General features: G+C 37.7%; 1 protein-coding gene across 3 annotated transcripts in view; it reads left to right on the forward strand.

Moving 5' to 3' along the window:
• LOC122201112 (disks large homolog 2-like) overlaps window positions 1–19,939 on the forward strand; it is a 1,368,059-nt gene that overhangs the window by 912,837 nt on the left and 435,283 nt on the right. For 2 of the 3 annotated variants that reach the window (XM_042907026.1, XM_042907024.1), the window contains one exon: window positions 10,334–10,489. The exons of the other annotated variant lie outside the window; for it this stretch is intronic. In XM_042907026.1, the coding sequence (XP_042762960.1) occupies window positions 10,334–10,489 (156 nt within the window). The remainder of the gene's footprint in view (window positions 1–10,333; window positions 10,490–19,939) is intronic. 3 annotated transcript variants of the gene reach the window in all.

Consider the following 19,939-nt stretch of genomic DNA (forward strand, 5'->3'; position numbering starts at 1 on the left):
TCTTGTTAGAGACAATGAAAATAATTGAGAAGTTCAGGTGAAGAGTGCATCAACCTGAAGGGCTATGATTGAGGATCAATTACCTTTCCAATATCAGGAGCAAAATGAGTCTTTAGAAGGCAAAATTATGCAGTGCCTTTGGTGGTACTGAAAACCACAGATTGCTACTATTTTGTTTTACTCTCTTGTAGAGAATCCACAAGACATTAACCAGCTAATTGGTGGACTACCTGATAGGAGAGCCTCATTCTCAGAGGCTAGGCAGTCCTGTGCACATAAGTGCCTGAAAGTAATAATTGAGACAAAAACAGAATAAAATGGTGATTACCAGGAGTTGGGGAGGGTGAATAAGAGTGATAGTATTTAAGGGTACAACCCTGTAATGAGTGGTAAATAAGCCGTAGAGACCTAATTCAAGGTATAACGAGTATAGACAGTTATAGTGTACTATAATTACATAATGTGATAAATATCACTACATCAGTAATCACATTACAGTATATCAATGTATCAGAGTAACACATTGTGCAAAATGTTACATGTCAAATTTATTTTAAAAAATAAGCAACAATAAAGATAATATTGGCTACTATTTGGTAAACTCACACTGAGTCCCATGCACTGAGCTGGGTGCTTTATGTTCATTCTTTGTTTCTCACACCCGGCTCAAGCCAGCATTACTCTCCCCACTTTACAGATGAAAATGCTGAGTGAGGGTCAGGGAAGTTAAGAAACTACATTGGGTCACCTGGGTGGCTCAGTCAGTTAAGCATCTGACTTTGGTTCAAGTCATGATCTCACAGTTTATGGGTTCAAGCCCCATGTCAGGCTCTGTGCTGACAGCTCAGAGCCTAGAGCCTGCTTTGTATTCTGTGTCTCCCTCTCTCTTTGCCCCTCCCCTGATTACACTCTGTCTCTCAAAATAAAGGCTGAAAAAAAATTAAAAAAAAAAAAAAAAAGAAATTACAGGCCACTGAAGGTAAACTTGGAAGAGCCATAGTGAAACCTAGCTCTGTTTGTTTCCACTCACCACACTGTTTTGTAATAACTTACCTCTATGTATAATTTTACAGCTTGCAACTTTGTTGGTATACAGAGAAGGCATTTTAATATCATTAAAATAAAGAAGCTATGTTTTAGAAAAGTTAAGGAAGTATAAGGCAAATAGGCATCTAGTCAGAGGCAGAAGTCCTGATGGTACTTAGAATTAGGTGGATGAAGGGGCTCTTACAAACGATCTAGACCAATTCATTCCCTGTATCTCTCTATTTTATTCTTTAAGCTGTGATAGCACCTTCACCAAATGGCTAATATTCTTCTTCTTGCTGCTCAGTGTAAGAGAAGTCAGCCTCTTCTTTAATCCTTCTCATTATAATGTCCAGTTTACCTGCTGGGCCATGTAGTTCACAACCTGGTTCTGTATTCTCTTTTATCCCCTAATTACTTTTAGGCTCCCCACAATTTTGTCCTTAAAACCAATTATCCCAGGCCTAGAATTCAATCCTTTTTTTTTTTTTTTTTTCTTACTTCTCCAATTCCTTGGCCCAAAAACACTGTATTGTATGTAAAAGGGGACATGGGGCACCCTTGTAAGGTTAAAAAACAAAAAACAAAAAAACAAAACCTTTGCCTCCAAATTATCCCAAGTAATATACCAGATGCTTGAGCACCCAAGCCCTTAGCATTCCAGCAGCCATCATTATATGATGTGGTTCTGTGACCTGTATAGAATATAAGCCTGGATGCTACCTTTCCATTTAGAGCTGCCAGGGAAGGCCACAGCAGGATAAGGGTTGGAAAATCTAAGCAGTTTTCAGATTCATCTATATCATTCTATATGACAGATTTATGGTCAAAAGCATTCAGATATATAACCCAAATCCTTCCTACTGCAATTTTAGACACTTTTGTTTTGAGAGAGAGAGAGTGTGTGTGCAAGAGGGAGAGGGGCAGAGAAAGATGGGAGGACAGAGGATCACTGCCGTGAGCCTGATGTGGGGCTTGAACTCATGAACAGTGAGATCATGACCTGAATCTAAGTTGGCCACTCAACCAACTGAACCACCTATGTACCCCTTAGACTCTTCCTTTTAACTCTAGCTCAGGAAAAGAGAATAAAAAGTACCAGTCCTTTTCCCCACCCCTCCCCCCCACAGATTTGTTTCATTCCTATGACAGTACCTCACTCATACATTCTTACAATCAGGAAAGCTATATAGAAACAAAGATAAATGAGATTTGGCCCTGATCCTCTGAGAGCTAATAGTCTAGAGAAAGAGGCAGCCCTGTGCACCAAATATAACAGTATAATGAGGGAAAGGCCATGCCTGAGACGGCTATTGGGTTTTGAAAGCAGTCTCTTTAATGGAGACTGGAAAACTCAATAAAGTAAGTCACTGTTACTGTTATTTCTAAGGGAACAAAGTCGTATCCATTTGAACTACCTTCAGGTGCTATACAGAGGAGTATTCACAATCACTGTCATCACTGTGTTAAACATTTATTGTCTCTGATATGGAGTTCTGACTAGGGTGAAGCAAGTAAAGTACCACATCAGGCACAAAATTTAAGGGGGCACCAAAAAACTCTGTAATTAAGATAATATTTTAATGCTAGGGTGCCTGGGTAATTCTGTCGGTTAAGTATCTAACTCTTGGTTTCAGCTCAGGTCTTGATCTCATGATTTTGTGAGTTGGAGCCCAAAGTCCAGCTCTGTGCTGACAGCACAGAGCCTGCTTGGGGTTCACTCTCTCGCTCCCTCTCTGCCCCTCCCTTGCTCACATTGTCTCTGTCTCTCTCAAAATAAATACATAAACTTAAAAAAAATAATTTTATGCAATATTTTAGGAAATAAAATTAATGCAGAAGAATTCATAATGAATAAAATTTTAAAGACAGGATCAGTTAGGTATTGGTCTCAGGTACTCTGGAATCACATACGGGGTAAAGGTTTTATCTTTGTCTTTGAGTGGCATAATTTGAGGTGATCTGAAAAGGACAGTAAAAACAAACAAACAGAGTGCCTGTTTTATTTTTACTCTTTTGATTATAAGCAAGAGATATGACCTAAGCTCCCATAAAGGAATATGGTGGGAGGTGGTAGTTGATTTTCATCATACAAGTAATATCATATGGGAGCCAACAGAGAAATTCAATAGCATGAGCCCTAATAAGCCCCTTAGACAGTAAACCCAGATTGTTTTCTAGATTCAAGGAACCTCTAGACGCTTTGGCAACAAAATTTGGGAAGCTTCCGTCTGGCTCGCTATAAATAGTGGACACAGCTGCAGCTACCCTCTACACGCTACCAGCTGATAATTTCTTTTTCTGCCCCTTTATTCACATTTAATAGCAGAATCCAATGGGCCTAGGCTTTTTTTTTTTTTTTTTTCCTCCCCAACCCTAACCCTGCAGGTCCTACAGGTTCTAGATGCAAAGGCAGAGTCACACTCCAGGTCTAAGCTCTTTGGCTAAGTAAGGGACTGAATTGGGTTGGAGTCAATGGGGCAAATGGGAAGAGGCAGTTGCAGACAGGGTAGTTTTTCTTAGAAGAGGGTTAGATGAAGCACCTCTGTCTATACCATCATTGTGGATTAACAATTGAAAATGCCTAGGAAGCTGAACACATAGCAAGTGCTAATGGACTTCAGAGAAGAGAGGTCGCCAAGGGCCAGGGGTGCTAATTATATGCTATAAGAGCCTGCAATTATAAACCCATAGATATGCAAATAAATGCTGATGGCTGAACACTGGAGACTATAAAGCCATTTATCTATGGCCCTGATAAGTGGACAGCAAGATAAATGATTTATTTATAAATTCACTTAGAGATTACACTAATATCTCTAACTACTTTTCCCTTTTTCTGGGGGCATTAACAGAAAGAAGAGAAACAGGAGGTGCCTCAGATTGGATTTTCATATTCATTACCTTCTGACCTAGGCAACTTTGGAGGTTTATAATAGGATAAACAGGCTCTTTCAATTTGTGACTGGCTAAGTCACACTGCCTGAAGTCATTTCGCCATGGCACTTCTTCACTGAATAAATGTGAAGTGATGGTGGCATCTGTTCCTGCCACCCAGATTCCAATAACAGCTCATAACCTGGTGTTTCTTGTCTGTCTGGTGGAGAGGTCACAGAGAATATGCACTGCAGGGAAATGCTAAGAATGTTGACTGCTGGCATTAAGACTTCTGGACCCCAGTCCTGAGAAGTCTTCCTGGAGCCCTGTGCCTGTGAGGTGACTCTTGTGGGAACAGCAGGCAGGCATTGCTGTGGCCAGGCTTGCAGGTGTACGAAACCTGTCCCTGGAGATTGAGTGAACCATGTACACCAAGCACTTAAAGCTGCCAGTTTCTGACGCCATAGGGGTTTCTGTCCTTCTGGATAACCTGTGAGAATTAATGATGGCCCAGGATTTTAAATGTACGTAGAAGATTCAGAATAACTTAGGACTTCCTTGAAAGAGCCAGAAATACTTTTTTTTCATTTCTCTCAATGGAGAATGGTTTTAAAAAATCCATTTATTCAAAGAAAGATTTCTCAAGTACCTACTGTGTGTCATTTCCTATGCTCAGACTATAGCTTATAGCACTTACTGGGTATGTACTGTGGCCTATATAGTACATAACACATGGTAAAATCTTAGGACAGTAATGAATCTGCAGGCAGAAATCTTCCAATATGAACTCAATTTTTAGGCCACTCGAAAGGACATTCTCACTGCTATTTTTAATCTGATTGTGTGGTTGCAAGAGAACATTGTGAATATTGCAAGAAGGTTCTGTCAGGTTTGTCAAGTGTTTTGTTATGTTTTGACGTTTTTCATCTACCCATCTTCTGAGATACCAAGTCTTCTCACAATTAAACTGGATTTGAAATGTCTACTTGATAGCCAGTGACTGAACAAAACATGTAAATACATAAAGGATGAAAGACTGAACGATAGGTGTAAATGAGCCTGCATTATCAGTAGCTGTATCTCTGCTTTGATCAGACTTTGAATCATGAGTAATTAAGCCTGGGCAAGGAATCAACCCACCACAAAAAAATTCTGGAAGTGACTGCAGGCAAAGATAAGAGGTCCTCTTTTGAAAATTCAAGTTATCTAAGCCTTCCCCCGACACCAAATCTACTAAATATGTGAGTCATGAAATAATATTATGACTATAAAATGATTCCAGAAGTATATAGGTAGGTCTTAAGAGTTCAACACTGGACAAGGTACAGGACCTTGTCTTGAATTTATTGTAGTGTTTAGGGAGTAAATTTTTTCCTCTTAATTTACTTGAGTATAATACATGTAGGATTTTTTCCTTAATACATATATTTAGCCAGCTTTGATTCTGATAATTTGTTTCAAAATATAGTTCTACTGAGGTGAAAGGACTAGAGAAAACTGGTAACATCATTTTCTTGATCTGTCAACAGCAGACTGAGAACATTAAATCAGCCCTCCTAGGCACAATGTGAACTGAAATGACATCATCATGAAAATATTTTATGACCTAAAAGAAGTCATCAGTTCCCTTATTCCTATTTATTTATTTATTTATTTATTTTTATTTTTTCAATATATGAAGCTTATTGTCAAATTGGTTTCCGTACAACACCCAGTGCTCATCCCAAAAGGTGCCCTCCTCAATACCCATCACCCACACTACCCTCCCTCCCACCCCCCCTCAACCCTCAGTTTGTTCTCAGATTTTAAGAGTCTCTTATGCTTTGGCTCTCTTCCACTCTAACCTCTTTTTATTCTTCCCCTCCGCCATGGGTTTCTGTTATGTTTCTCAGGATCCACATAAGAGTGAAACCATATGCTATCTGTCTTTTTCTGTATGGCTTATTTCACTTAGCATCACACTCTCCAGTTCCATCCATGTTGCTACAAATGGCCAGATTTCATTCTTTCTCATTGCCACGTAGTACTCCATTGTGTATATAAACCACAATTTCTTTATCCATTCATCAGTTGATGGACATTTAGGCTCTTTCCATAATTTGGCTATTGTTGAGAATGCTGCTATAAACATTGGGGTACAAGTACCCCTATGCATCAGTACTCCTGTATCCCTTGGGTAAATTCCTAGCAGTGCTATTGCTGGGTCATAGGGTAGGTCTATTTTTAATATTTTGAGGAACCTTCACACTGTTTTCCAGAGTGGCTGCACAAATTTGCATTCCCACCAACAGTGCAAGAGGGTTCCCATTTCTCCACATCCTCTCCAGCATCTATAGTCACAGGTGTGCTCTCTCTCTGTCTTTCTCAATATACATACATACATATACATACATATATATATACATATACATACATGTATATACATATATGTACATATACATACATGTATATACATATATGTATATATACATATATATACATATATACATACATATATATGTATATATACATATATACACACATATATACATACATATATATGTATATATACATATATATGTATGTATATATGTGTGTATATATGTATATATATACATATATGTATATATACATATATATACATATATACATACATATATATGTATATATACATATATACACACATATATACATACATATATATGTATATATACATATATATGTATGTATATATGTGTGTATATATACACACATATATACATACATACAGTGCTTAAGAATAAAGGAACTGATCATTGGGAAACAAATAACCCAGTGATCAATTCCCTTATTCTTAAGCACTGTGCTGGCAGTTTAGATCAGTTAATATACATATATGTATGTATATTGAGAGAGACAGAGAGCACACATGTGCATTTATAAGTAAAGGGGGAGAAAGAGAGAGAGAGAGAGAGAGAGAGAGAGAGAGAATCCCAAGGAAGCTCCATGGACAGCACAGATCCCAATGTGGAGCTTGATTTCACAAACCATAAGATCATGACCTGAGCTGAAATCAAGAGTCAGATGCTTAATGGACTGAGCCACCCAGGTGCCCCTACATATAATATTTTTTAATAAAGACACAGTGAGTTCTCTAAACAGTCACAGCCTTTAAACAAAGCCAGAAAATAGAGTTCTTTATATTTTTCTGTGTATACAAAAGGTGACAGATGTACCTCTGACATAATTGAATGTATCAGGCCCTTATGGTAGACCCTATCTATAGTTATCTCCTTGTTTTAGATTATCATTCTTACATTTTTCAGGAGTATATCTGTTAACATGAAATCCTGTTTATATAACAAAAACACGACACGAGCATAAACATATTTTATCTCACATAAAAGAAATCCAGGGTAGGAAGTCCAGAAGTGGTAGGTTTTTGCTCGTTATCATCAGTGAGTGACACAGTGACCATTATGCTCCACTGTCTATGTTGTTTCTTTTTATCCTCAGGTTGCTTCATGGTCCAAGATGACCATTGACGCTCCAGCTATTATATTTAGGCTCTAGGTCAGTAGAGGGAGGAAATGGGAAAGAGCAAAATCACAGGGGTCCTAGCTAAGTCAGCTCCCCTTTAGGCAGCCATCAGCAGAATCCCACACAACACTTCTGCTCCAGTTACCTTGGGCTGAACATTTTCCCTGGGCCACATTTATTTACAAGGAAGGCTGAGAAATAAAGTTTTACTACAGGAAAAGTGACTAGTGGAAAATTGGCTTTCACTTAATAAGAAAAAAAAAGAGTAAATGGATGTTTGGGAGACAATCCAGCCATCTCTGCCACAGCAACTCTTATTGTAGAGTGGAAAATTTGGAGAGTGTCAGGTCTTCTTGTGCTAACTTACACAGAATAATTCCCAGAGAGCTCATACACTCCTCCTCCTATCTTATTTAATTGATATTTATGCATTTTATTAATACAAAGTCTTTTCAAGATGAGGTTTTGTGTGGATAACCACATTTCTGGTTCAGACAAAACTGTGATCTCTCAAGCCAATTTTCTTTTTTTTTTATGTTTATTATTTTTGGGACAGACAGAGACAAAGCACAAGCAGGGAAGGGCAGAGAGAGAGAGAGGGAGACACAGAATCCGAAAAAGGCTCCAGGTTCCAAGCTGTCAACACAGAGCGCTACAGGGGCTCGAACTCACAAGCAGTGAAATCATTACCTAAGCTGAAAATGGAGCCATCCAGGGGCCCTCAAACCAATTTTCTTTATCTGACTGGCATCATGGGTCTCTCTGTTTCTAAAACCATCAGAAACATACATAAATCTTCATAAAGCTGAGCATATTAACAAAGCAAAACAGATCCTTCTCAAAATTCAAGAACAGTATCAGATCTGACTGTTTTAAAATACATATTTCAGTGGATAAGTATCTTTCCTTTTACAGCACTTCACATAATGTAAATTACTTATAAAAACTGATAAAAAAAAACCCACTTTTTAAGAATGATCTTGCAGCTGCTTTTTTTAAAGTGCTGGTGTTTGTCATTGTGAATAGTGTGAACTCTATATAATTGATAAACAGAAATTGACAAACTAGGTTTTTCTGAAAATGGAACACTTGCCTGAACAAGAATACATACTAGCTTCCGTAAATGTAATTTTATTAGTCACTGGGATAGAACAAGCCAACTTCATTATAAAGCACCTGATGTTACCACTGGGATATAGTTATTCTGAATGACAAAATAAGCTTCTGGATTACTCCTGTCCACTCCTCAGCCCTTCTACAGGTCAAGGCATCTCCTGTATGTCATGGAAGGCATTGTGTTAGGGAAGAAATTAATTCTCTAGATAGTACATCTAAGCCATGACTGGCCCACAGTAATGCTATAAATTAGGTAAAGTTTGTTCTTAATGCTTTGCTTGTCCTCTTTTCTCCCCTGTTCTGTTCAGGAAGTATTGACTTGGCAACTATAAGATATTAGGGAACAGTTTGAGGTCTGGATCTACAGAAACACGGACTGTGCCTTCGCTGAGTTCACCACATACACTTCCCATACCTTTGCTCAGGGATAGGGCCACCACTTGTTGTCTCTGATGTCTCATGGCCCCAACGGGCTACTCTCTCCTTCACCTGGGTCTGGCCCTGTGGACATTGCCCTGTTTCCTATCCTGCTCCTTACCTTCCCACTCAGACTTCTGGATAGTTCTTCCATTTACATTTGGATCTTTTAATTCTTACCTTAAATGGAAGATATTGGTGGCAATATCAGACCATGTGTGAGAGTGTGGTATAGGGACGCCTGAGTGGCTCAGTTAGTTGAGTATCTAACCCTTGATTGGCTCATGTCATGGGCTCACATCATGATCTCCTGGTTTTGTGGCTTTGAGCCCCATGTTGGGCTCCACACTGACCCTGTGGAGCCTGCTTGGGATTCTCTCTCTCTCCCTCTCTCTGCCCCTCCCGCACTAATACTGTCGTCTCTCTCAAATAAATAAACAAATATTTTAAAAAGAGTGGAGTATGGAGTTATCAGATTTTTTTTTTTTTTTAATAACCAAGCACTTTGTAGTACATGCATGTTTGGCTAAAGTTATAGCTGAAATTTATCTGATCTTACTATGCATGTTTGTAACAACTAAAAGATGTTCCAATTTTAGATAATGTTTTAGTGTCCCTAGATTAATTCATTTAGTAGAGATTTTACCAAAGTGATTATCCTTTTGGTAGAAAACTCTGAAATTGTTGGGGGCAATTTATGAATAAATATATAGAGGAATCACTGAGATCATGTAAGCAGTTAGATTTCTAGGTAAAGCCAAGCTCCACACCCCCCAAAACTGCAATATAAGTATGCCAAGTTTTGTCAGTTTATTCATTTGTATATGAATACAAGAAATATTTATGAAATGTGGACTGACTCTATTTTAAGTGGTTAACAAAATAAATGTAGCCTCCATTCTCATAAAATTTAGTGTAGTGAGAGTGATAATAATAAATTAAATGCAACAAACAAGATTAGTTCATGCTCAGAAAAAATATTATGAAGTATGAACAGGGTGCCGTGACAAATAACAGAATATCCTGACCAACGGGTTCAGGAAGGTCTCTATAAGTTTACAATTAGGATGAGACCCAAGTTTTAAAAGGAGCCATGTTAGAGAATCCCAAAGTTTGTTATTTCAGACTGCATTATCCAAAACGGTATGGCATTTATAAATTGGCTTTGACTCCATTGACGTATCTGGCATATGAACTTTCATCATGCCCAATGTCAGCCAAAGTTTTGATTTCTAAGCAGAGATACTGTTTCTTAAAAATACTTTTTCTCCAAGGCTAACAAAACCTAAGGCTCTATCTGGGGTGTTCCTTTTTGCATATGGCGAAATGCTGCTAACTGCACAGTTGTTCGGTGTGTGTGCTAACCGTGCATCTCTTTCTCTTCCTCTTGTATTACCAGGCCTCCGGAACCTGTTTACAGCACTGTGAACAAACTGTGTGATAAGCCTACTTCTCCCAGGCACTATTCCCCTGTTGAGTGTGACAAAAGCTTCCTTCTCTCAGCTCCCTACCCCCACTACCACCTAGGCCTGCTCCCTGACTCTGAGATGACCAGGTACTGCATGCGCTTCCTCACTTCATCTTCTCGAATTGCATGTGCTTCCACAAGGATGAATGGGTAGAATCCACCTCTGCTCACTTCTCTTGCACGTGACATCTTCCTCGGTGGAGAGATGTTCTGCTCCTTTGGTGCAATGGGAGAAATTAAGAACATTGCCTTTTTTCCCCCCCTGGTGTGATCACAGAGCACTCAGACATGATCACATGATATTCCAAATGTTCTTGGTTCCCATGCATTTTTAAAAAGGTATTAACTATATTTTTCCAGAAGAATTAATTTTGGAATTTAATTAGTTCTATTTTCCTCATACAGAAGCATAAAAGAGCATGTACACAGTGCTTTTTTAATAAAATAATGCTTAATAAGCACTTACTATGCTCCAGGCATAACAAAGCCTAAGAAGTAGGTACTGTTATTGCCATTTAATATTTTAACAAAAATATTAAATTAATACCACTACTCAGTTGCCTCCTTAAGGCATTAAACATCTTGCCCCAAACTACAGAATTAGCTGGTTGTATCTAACCACAAAGAATTTTAACCTTTATGGTATGTTACAGTAGGTATTTACCACATTCTCTTTATTTAGTTACTACCATTTTATATAAGAAAACAAAAGTTTAAAGAAGTTAACTCGTTGCCCTCAGTATGATTTTGCAAATAAATGCTGAGTTCAGATTTGACTTAGAATGTTTTGAGTCTTTCCACAACTTTGTAAACAAACCATCCTAAGTCTAAAGGTGGAGTATGAGTCTGCATCAGTATTCTAAAGTATATGTATCCTAAATAAGAAAACCTCATCTTTACACAATTGTCAAATTCCCAGAGAGAGGACAATAATAAAAGGAGAATCTGGTGTTCCATAAGGTACTTCCAATTCTGTTTAAATCAGGAGATCTCAATCATGATGTTCCTACATATAATGAGGTGCTTATCTACTTATGTTCTCAGAATACCTTTATATGTCTTCATAATACAATTAGGACTGTGAAAATATGCATTTTGGAGTAATTCAAAGTGCAAATGGATAGGTCAAGAGGGTCTCCTTAGAACATCATCTCTGGTTTTTTGTTTTTTGTTTTTTTCCAAAGAAAAAGTTAAAAGTCAATTATTGGTCTTTCTAGAGCAGTTAAATAACAAATTTAATTATACATAACATCTCTAGACATACATGAGAAAACATTTTTGGCTACATAATCAGCTAGGGCATTTTCCCTAATTTGTAACAATTAAAGCCTAACAGCATTTAAAAATGCTTTATAAATATTAATTAAATCTTCTTATATTTTTAACAAATTATAAACACTACTTCTTGATACATTGAACCAGACAATTTTGATACAAAGAGGGCCAAGATACTATAGCCATAGGGAAGTGAGAAGGTACGCACGCACACACACCTACAATAATGACTTCCTGGTATTTAGGCATCTGTAATCAGCTGTGCAAAGTCTGCTACCACTTACTGAGCTCTCCTCTGTGCCAGGCATTTTGTTAAGTACTTCTTAAGATTTATTTCTTGTAACCCTGATAGTCATCTTATGAGACAGATGTTATCAATATCTTCATTTTACAAGTAGGGAAATCGAGGCTTGGAAATCACCTGACATGCCCCAGATCATCTAGGACCAAGTGGCAGGGCTGGGATTCAAACCCAGGGGTTCATTAGCACCTGCATCAGCATAGGCCTGATGGCAGAGACATTGTTGCTTGCTGGAAAAATTCTCCACCCATTTAACTTTTTCTCTCCTGTCTCTATTTTTATCCTGCCTTCTCATCTCCCTTCTGACTCAGTGTCAGTGGATCTTTTTTTTTTAATCCATGCTTTTTTTTTTGATAACCCTAAAAGTTGCATTTCTTGCATCCTACTGGAAATTTTGATGCATCCCTCTCTTAAAACTCACCAATAAGCAAATTGCAGAATCCACCTTTTATGTAGATCTACCAGATATAATTCTTGTTCAGTTTACTTTCTGTAATTTATATTATGAAGACTATGGGGTTTCTTTTTGTGTTTTTCCCAAATTGAGATAAATTATGGTATAATGTGGAATATGTCTTTTTCAAATTACATACCTGCAGTAATCCTATATACCAGTCTCCAACCCTCACCCTCCATCACCCCACTGGGAATTCTATTTTCTAGTCTAATTCTGTCCCCTTCTTTTTCCTCTTCCTTCTTTTTTCTTCCATAGTTTATCCTTCATTTAAAAAAGAAGTCACACGCATTTACATATATAATCATCTACATATATATACATATATGCACCCATTTTAGTGGCATTGTCATCAATACACTGACACTGAAATTCTTGACTTCACCCCACTTTGCTCCCCTTTCACACTTGCCCAACTCAGCAAATGGCACATTTACCCATCTCATTATTCAAGCCAAAACTTGAGATTCATACCTAAACCTTTTCTCCCTCTCACCCACCAATCTGTCTTCAAGTCCTATTGATTCTACCTCCAAATGTATCTCCAGTCTATTCACATTCCTCTATGTCTATTTCCACCACTTGAACCCAAGCCTCTATTATCTCCCACCTACATACAATAAATAGCCTCCTAATTGGTCTCACCATTGCTGCTGTTGTCCTCCTGATTTATGCTCAGTGCAGCCCAGGTGATCTGTTAAAAATACAGATCACATCTCTTTCTCTTCTTTTGCATTAGTCTAAAATGCAAAGTCACTAATACAGCATCCAAGCTCTGCATGACCTAGCCCTTGCCTGCCTCTTAAACATCTCATTTCACTCTTCCCTTTGCTGATCACACTATTCACATTCACAAAATGCACTAAATCTCTTTTTATTTCAAGTGCTTCACAAATGCTCTTTCCCCAAACTGAAAAGCTCTTCTTACACTTTGCCTTGTTAACTTCTGGTCATCTTAGATGGAAGCTTCAATTGCACTTCCTCAGAGAAGCTCCCTGAAAGAGAAAATCTGGTCCCTATTATATTGTCTTCCTTTTTTTTTTATTCATAAGACTCAAGCAATTTATAATTATACATTTATTTGTATGATTTTAAAACCAAACTCCCATCTCACACTCTGTGCTGCAAGCTCACTGAGTTGAATTATGTCTGTTTTGTGCACTGCTATCCCCCTAACACTTAGCACAGTGTCTGGCACAGCAGCAGCTCCAAGCTATCGAGCAACTAAATAAACATGGAAACAAGATCTGCAGACAAGCAGACAGATCCCTGTTTTGGGAACACATCATGGTTAAAGCTGTGCTTTACTCAGGTCTTACTGGATACATAAAACAACCCCAGAAGTGAATGAATCTATGCATGGGCACAAATAAGAGCAGAGTAGAGCTCACTTTGTGTGAGCACTTTCATCTTAAATTATCTCAATGGTCAGTATATTATTAATGCATTAGGTAACTGTTCTTCTTGAAAACTGAGTAATTCCTTTCAGAGATTATAGACTTCCTCTGCAATAGAAAACACCACTCTGAGCACATGTTTCTTGAAATGCAGCCTTTAATTCAAGGGAAAAGTTCAAGGATTCTAGTTCCATTTATGACACCATCGCTTGCTTTTTCCTCTGTGACCTTAATAATCTGTAGAATCTCAGAGGTACATGAATACTTAGAATTAGATAGACAAGCTCTTATTCAACTCTATAATGATAAGGAACTCAAACCACTATCTTCATGAATGTATATCTTCTCTACGTAGATTAGAATGTATGTTACTATCATAGATTAGAATGTGAGCTAGCCCTGTGGAAGTTAGCATGTGAAACCACCCTTATTATGTGCACCAGCTTAATCCCTAATCAGCATTCAGAAGAATAGAGGCCAGTCAGCAGAAGCAAGGGGAGCCAATCATCTCTATTCTGTGCATTTCAATAAGAATACCCAAATTTTCAGCACTTTGATTTGATAGCAAACATCCAGGAATGAATTAATTGTATACACAATTACTTCTGTAACATCATATAAAAGAAGACAGAGAAGTTGAAAAGGAAAAGTCTATAAACAACTTGGCAAAGTGTCAGCTCCTAAGGCTGCAGATTATATTTAGAGTAATTGACTTTTCAGACCTTATGAAAGCAAGAAACAGCCAGAGCCTGGAATCAAACTAAAATTTGGAGCTCTATGAAACACAAATGGGATTGCTGTGGGGCTTCTGCTTATCCAGTACATCTTTCTCTTAAAAAAAAAAAGTTTTTGATGTTGTAATTGGTTTTTCTACTTGGGAGAATGGTAAATTATTCAGCTTTTGATATTCTTAGGGCAAGGAGAATACTATTTTTGTTTTCTCAATACATATGGCACATTTTCATCTGTCCTTTCACACAGGTGGTCCTAATTATTGTTGTTTTGTAGTTGATATACAGATACTGAGATAGAACAGATGAAGACTAAAGTATATTGGCAGATTTGGGGTAGGAAGTGGACTCTGAGATATTATGTGATCATAACACATCTTCACTCATTGAAGATTATATATTCATGGGATTTCTACTAGGTTCCAGGCATTATCCTGGATGCTGGGGACTCAAAGGTGAATAAGATACCATCCATCCTTTTCCTCAAACAGTTCAAAGACATGTAAATGAAGAAGTCATTGCTGTGCATTATGATGTATATAGGCTAAAGGCTCTCAGTTTCTGTAGTGTTCCTAATCTTAAAGTAACTAAAATCAGACTAGAGTAAGAGGTAGTGATAGAACAAGCATGATCTTACACTGTCCCTTCTGCACAAGGTGCACATACACACAGAAATGTTCTCCACTCATACCTTGTTTTATCAATTCCTGATATTTGTAAGAAGCTATTTATGGGAAACTTACCATTACCTTCTCAGCGGTCCATTTGCAAATCTAGCTTATAACTATTTTCTACAGAGCTTGGAATGCATGTATAAGTCACTCCCTTTGTAGAAAAAGTTGGCAGCCGCAAGCCATTCCCAGCCTTGGAACATAGAGCAGTATCTTTGTCTCTCAAGACCTCAGCCATATGTTATGGTGGCCTGTCTTTGGCAAGCTTTCTCTCCTTGCAAAATCATAGAAAATTTATGTGGGCCTTTAATCTTTTAACTGTCTCGAAGTCTGTAAATCCAAAATCAGATATAACTTCTAGATATAATAATGCTATAATAGAATACATGAGTCTCTAAAGGTAAAAAGGGTAGGAACTATCTAACTTTGGCTCTGATTTTCTTAAAGTCTTCGGAAAGATACTGAGCTCCTCAGTCAGCGAGGGAAGAAGTGTGTTCAAAGTAGAAGTGCAGACCAGAGTTAAGCCCCACAGTGTATAAAAGTACACTGCACTCTGGGACTCATGGTGTTACCATGTGGCTGAGGGCTGTTGGATGGGTGATGAAGTTTTACAGTTCACAGGCTGCTGCAGTTTGTAGAGGACCTTACTTGCCAAGCTGCAGATTTTTGACTTTATCCTGCAAGCAGTGAGGAGCTGGTTGAAGAGACTTAAAACTGAGCAAGGACATAATTTGATTTGTGTTTTTAGAAAAATCACTCAGTCAGCTGTGTCTGAAGGCAGTGAGATTAGTTAGCATATCCACCACAGTTGAAATCATGAAGAACTAACCTGAATCTGTAGAGAGAAACATAAATGGATTCAGAATTATTTAACAAATGAAATAGGTGGTACTTAGTGATTGACTGTTGCAAGGGCAAGAATTTTCTGGCTTGGGTTATTCACTAGCTGATTATATCACCTCTTTTCAGACAGTGAGCACTCTTGTGCTCAATAAATGTATTTTTTTCACAATAAATGTATTTAAACGTAAAACTCTGTGGAAAGAAACTCAATGGAAGGAAAGGAAGGCAACATATTCTAGAAGGTCTCTTCTCTGTAGAAGGAAACTCAATGGAAGGAAAGGGGGGCAAAATATTCTAGAAGGTCTCTTCTTTGAGGTGGTGGCAACCTGATGGCATTGGGGAGCTGGGGAAATATGTCCAGACTGTCTCGGTTTGAGGCCTTCCTTTGGCCATACTAGTCACTTGGATGTAGCTAACCCCTTCATCTTTCTCAGAACCCCATTTCACTCATCAGAAAGGGGAGGATAATTCTATCTGTGCTGTTCTCATCATAGGATTATTGTAAGGATCAAGGTAAATGGAGCAAGTGAATTTTCATCGAGGCACTATCTACATTAGTCATTATTAATTGTTTCCATATGCTCATTCTGTTTTCAAGCCTTTTGCTCATCTATATTTATGTTTAGTGCTATCACAAATGAGGTGAAAAATATTTGTTGGCATAGGTAAATCCCCTGAGACCATAAGAAAGCTGTTGATGCTGATTTTATCACTCTTAGCAGCAATCCTTCTTGTTACCATAGGCAAAGTCACATATTTTTCCTTTTATTAATACATGTATAGGCTCCCTGTAAAATGTGGCATATGTCTAAAGCTATATGTGACTTCATGCTTCTATGAGATAATTTTCCTTTTTATCTACTCAGGTAGCAGTATCTATCCTGCATGTGCCTTTTCAGGAATATAGACAAAATAACCCTCTCTGAAACAGATTAGTAGCTAGACACTTTACAGATATACCTTATTGTTTCTTTTTTTTTTAATTTTTTACATTTATTTATTTTTGAGAAACAGAGTGAGACAAAGCGTGAGTGGGGGAGGGCCAGAGAGAGAAGGAGACACAGAATCCGTAGCAGGCTCCAGGCTCTGAGCAAGCAGTCAGCACAGAGCCTGATGCTGGGCTCGAACCCACAAACGGTGAGATCATGACCTGAGATGAAGTCAGATTCTCAACCGCCTGAGCCACCCAGGCACCCCATCTCATTGTTTCTAAGAACCCCAACAATCTTGCAGAGTGTGGGTTTTGATCTAGTTCGAGGAGGGGCCAGGATTCTAACCAGGGCACACCCACACCCAAATTTACGCTCCCGCGGAGGCTTACTCCTTCTCTCACATGCACACTGTGGCTTCACACTCGTCCTCCACATTGCCTATGCACTCCACCACCAATCTGCAGATCCTGAAAGAGAATTGAATGAGCAAAACCTTAAGAGACTCTTAAATACTGAGAACAAACTGAGGGTTGATGTAGTAGTGGGGGAGAGGGGAAAGTGAGTGATGGGCATCGAGGAGGGCACCTGTTGGAATGAATACTGGGTGTTGTATGGAAACCAATTTGACAATAAATTATATACATATATACACATATATACATATATATATATATATATATATATATACACAGACACATATATATACATATATGCAAAAATTAAAAAAATAAAAATTTTTATGCAAAAAAAATTTAATCTGGGAAATAGCACCATAAAAAAAAAAAAGACACTTAACAAATCATTGACCTTCTTATGCCCTTAAAAGGCTGATATAATCTTAAAGAATTCTTAACTTCATTTTTAATTAAAACCTGGAGAGGAAACCCTCTGGGGCATGGCTCATAAGGCACAGCCCCTTCCCGGTTTATTCAGCAGCTTCTTCAAAGGCCTCCACTGCCTTTTTGAAGTAGGTGATCACTAAGTCCAATTTGAATTAAGGAAAATAAGGGGAGATTAATTGACTCCCACAAAGTTACAGAGGCTGCTGTTCCCACATTTCATGTTATAGCTTCTTCTTTCCACGAAGTGATATATGCATGGGTTCACACTGGAAAAAAGCACCCCTTGCTTTTAATTTAAAGCATTCTGTATGTATGTAGATACATTTTTTAAAAACATGCCATTTATTGTCGCCCTTCACTCTTTTTTTTTCATTATTATTGTCAGGGAAGAGACGTTCTTTCATTAAGAATTCAAAAGAAAAGTTTTTAAAGTGCATTTAAAATTACATTATAAGTGTAAATGAGGGAGGAAAGCAGAGAACTCACCCTGTTCCAAAAGCTCTCATTTACTCTTCATAACACACCCGGTCGGTTGAGAGTAGGAGGATCAGAAGAGCTGGAAAATGAACCCAGATTGGTTTGATTCCAAAATTCCTATTCTGTGATATTCAAATAACTCTGTATTGAAACAATCTAGTTGCTTTATAAAAAAAAAAGCCAGATTATTTATCTGAGATGCTGTGAATATTTCCCCTTAGTTTAAGTATGTATTTTTTGTGTTTGGGGAGCAGTCTTTATATTTTCTTTTGTAACCATTATGTTATTGAGTAGCAATAAGAGGTTGAAGAATACGCATAATTTCTAAAGCAATCCTCTCTGGAGGCAAAGTAGCTGTGAGAAAATGCTGTGCAAAATCACTATAGCAACAGATTATAGGAACTCAGAAAGAATCAAGAGAGTAACATTAAGCCTTAACACCCATGGCAGAGATGTTAATTAAAACCACTAACATGTAGTGAGTACTTTTATGTGCTAGACACTATTTCATATTTTTGTATGTACTAACTCATTTTATCTTCACAACAGCCTATGAGGTAGGTGTGATTATTCCAATTTTATAGAAAAATTATGGTGCATATTTTGGCAAATGCAAACAGTGGGATGAGTTAGTTGCAACTAAGCACATCAGGACCTAACACTTAGAACGTTAATTTTATTAGATGAGATTTTTTGGTTTTTTCATTTACTTTTGCATTCCCTGTGCCAAAAATGGTTCGTGGCATGTATTATTAGTAGTAATAGTGGTGATGGTGATGATGATGATGATGGTGATGAAGAAAAAGAAGAAGAAGAAGAAGAAGAAGAAGAAGAAGAAGAAGAAAATAGTCACTGTTATTTATATAATCTTATTACCTGCCGGGATGCACTTTATACACATTAGCCCATTAGTCCTCATGGCAATCCTGGAAGACATGTGTTGTTATCATCCCCATTCTGCAAGTCAAGAAATTTGGTCTAGAGAGATTGAGTGACCTAAGTTCACATAGATAGAATTTGAATTTAAGCAGGCTGGTACTAGAATCAGGGCTTTCAAAGGTAATCAATATTCACTGAATGTTGTTCTTATCACACATAACATTCCTCAAGTATTAAATTCTGTTTGAGAAAAAAGTACTCCTCATTTAACTGTAGTCAAATTTCAATATATTCTGTTTGAGAAATAAAAAAAGTACACCTCACTTAAATATAGTCAAAATCAGATAGACAGATAAGGTGATAGATAACTATATAGTTAAGAATGTGCACTGTAGAATTAGAGTGTTAGGGTTATCCTGCCTCCTTAACTCCCCAGTTGTATAAACTGGAGAAAATGACAACTACTCTGGGTTTTTGTATCCTCATCTATACAATAACAGTAATTGTAGTATCCATTTCATGGGGTTTCTGTAAGGATTTAATGAGGTTGCATGTAAAGTGCTAAAAGCAATGCCAAATAAATATAAAGTGCCCCCATTAACATTACCATTGCTAACATGTGTGTGTGTGTTAAACACATAGATATATTATGTGACCCTAAGTAGATACCTTAGGCTAAAAGGCGAATGAATTCTTATGAAGGGACTATTATAAAAAACTGTTCTCATTCATAGC

Source organism: Panthera leo, chromosome D1 (assembly GCF_018350215.1).
Source record: "Panthera leo isolate Ple1 chromosome D1, P.leo_Ple1_pat1.1, whole genome shotgun sequence".
Classification (NCBI taxonomy): domain Eukaryota; kingdom Metazoa; phylum Chordata; class Mammalia; order Carnivora; family Felidae; genus Panthera; species Panthera leo.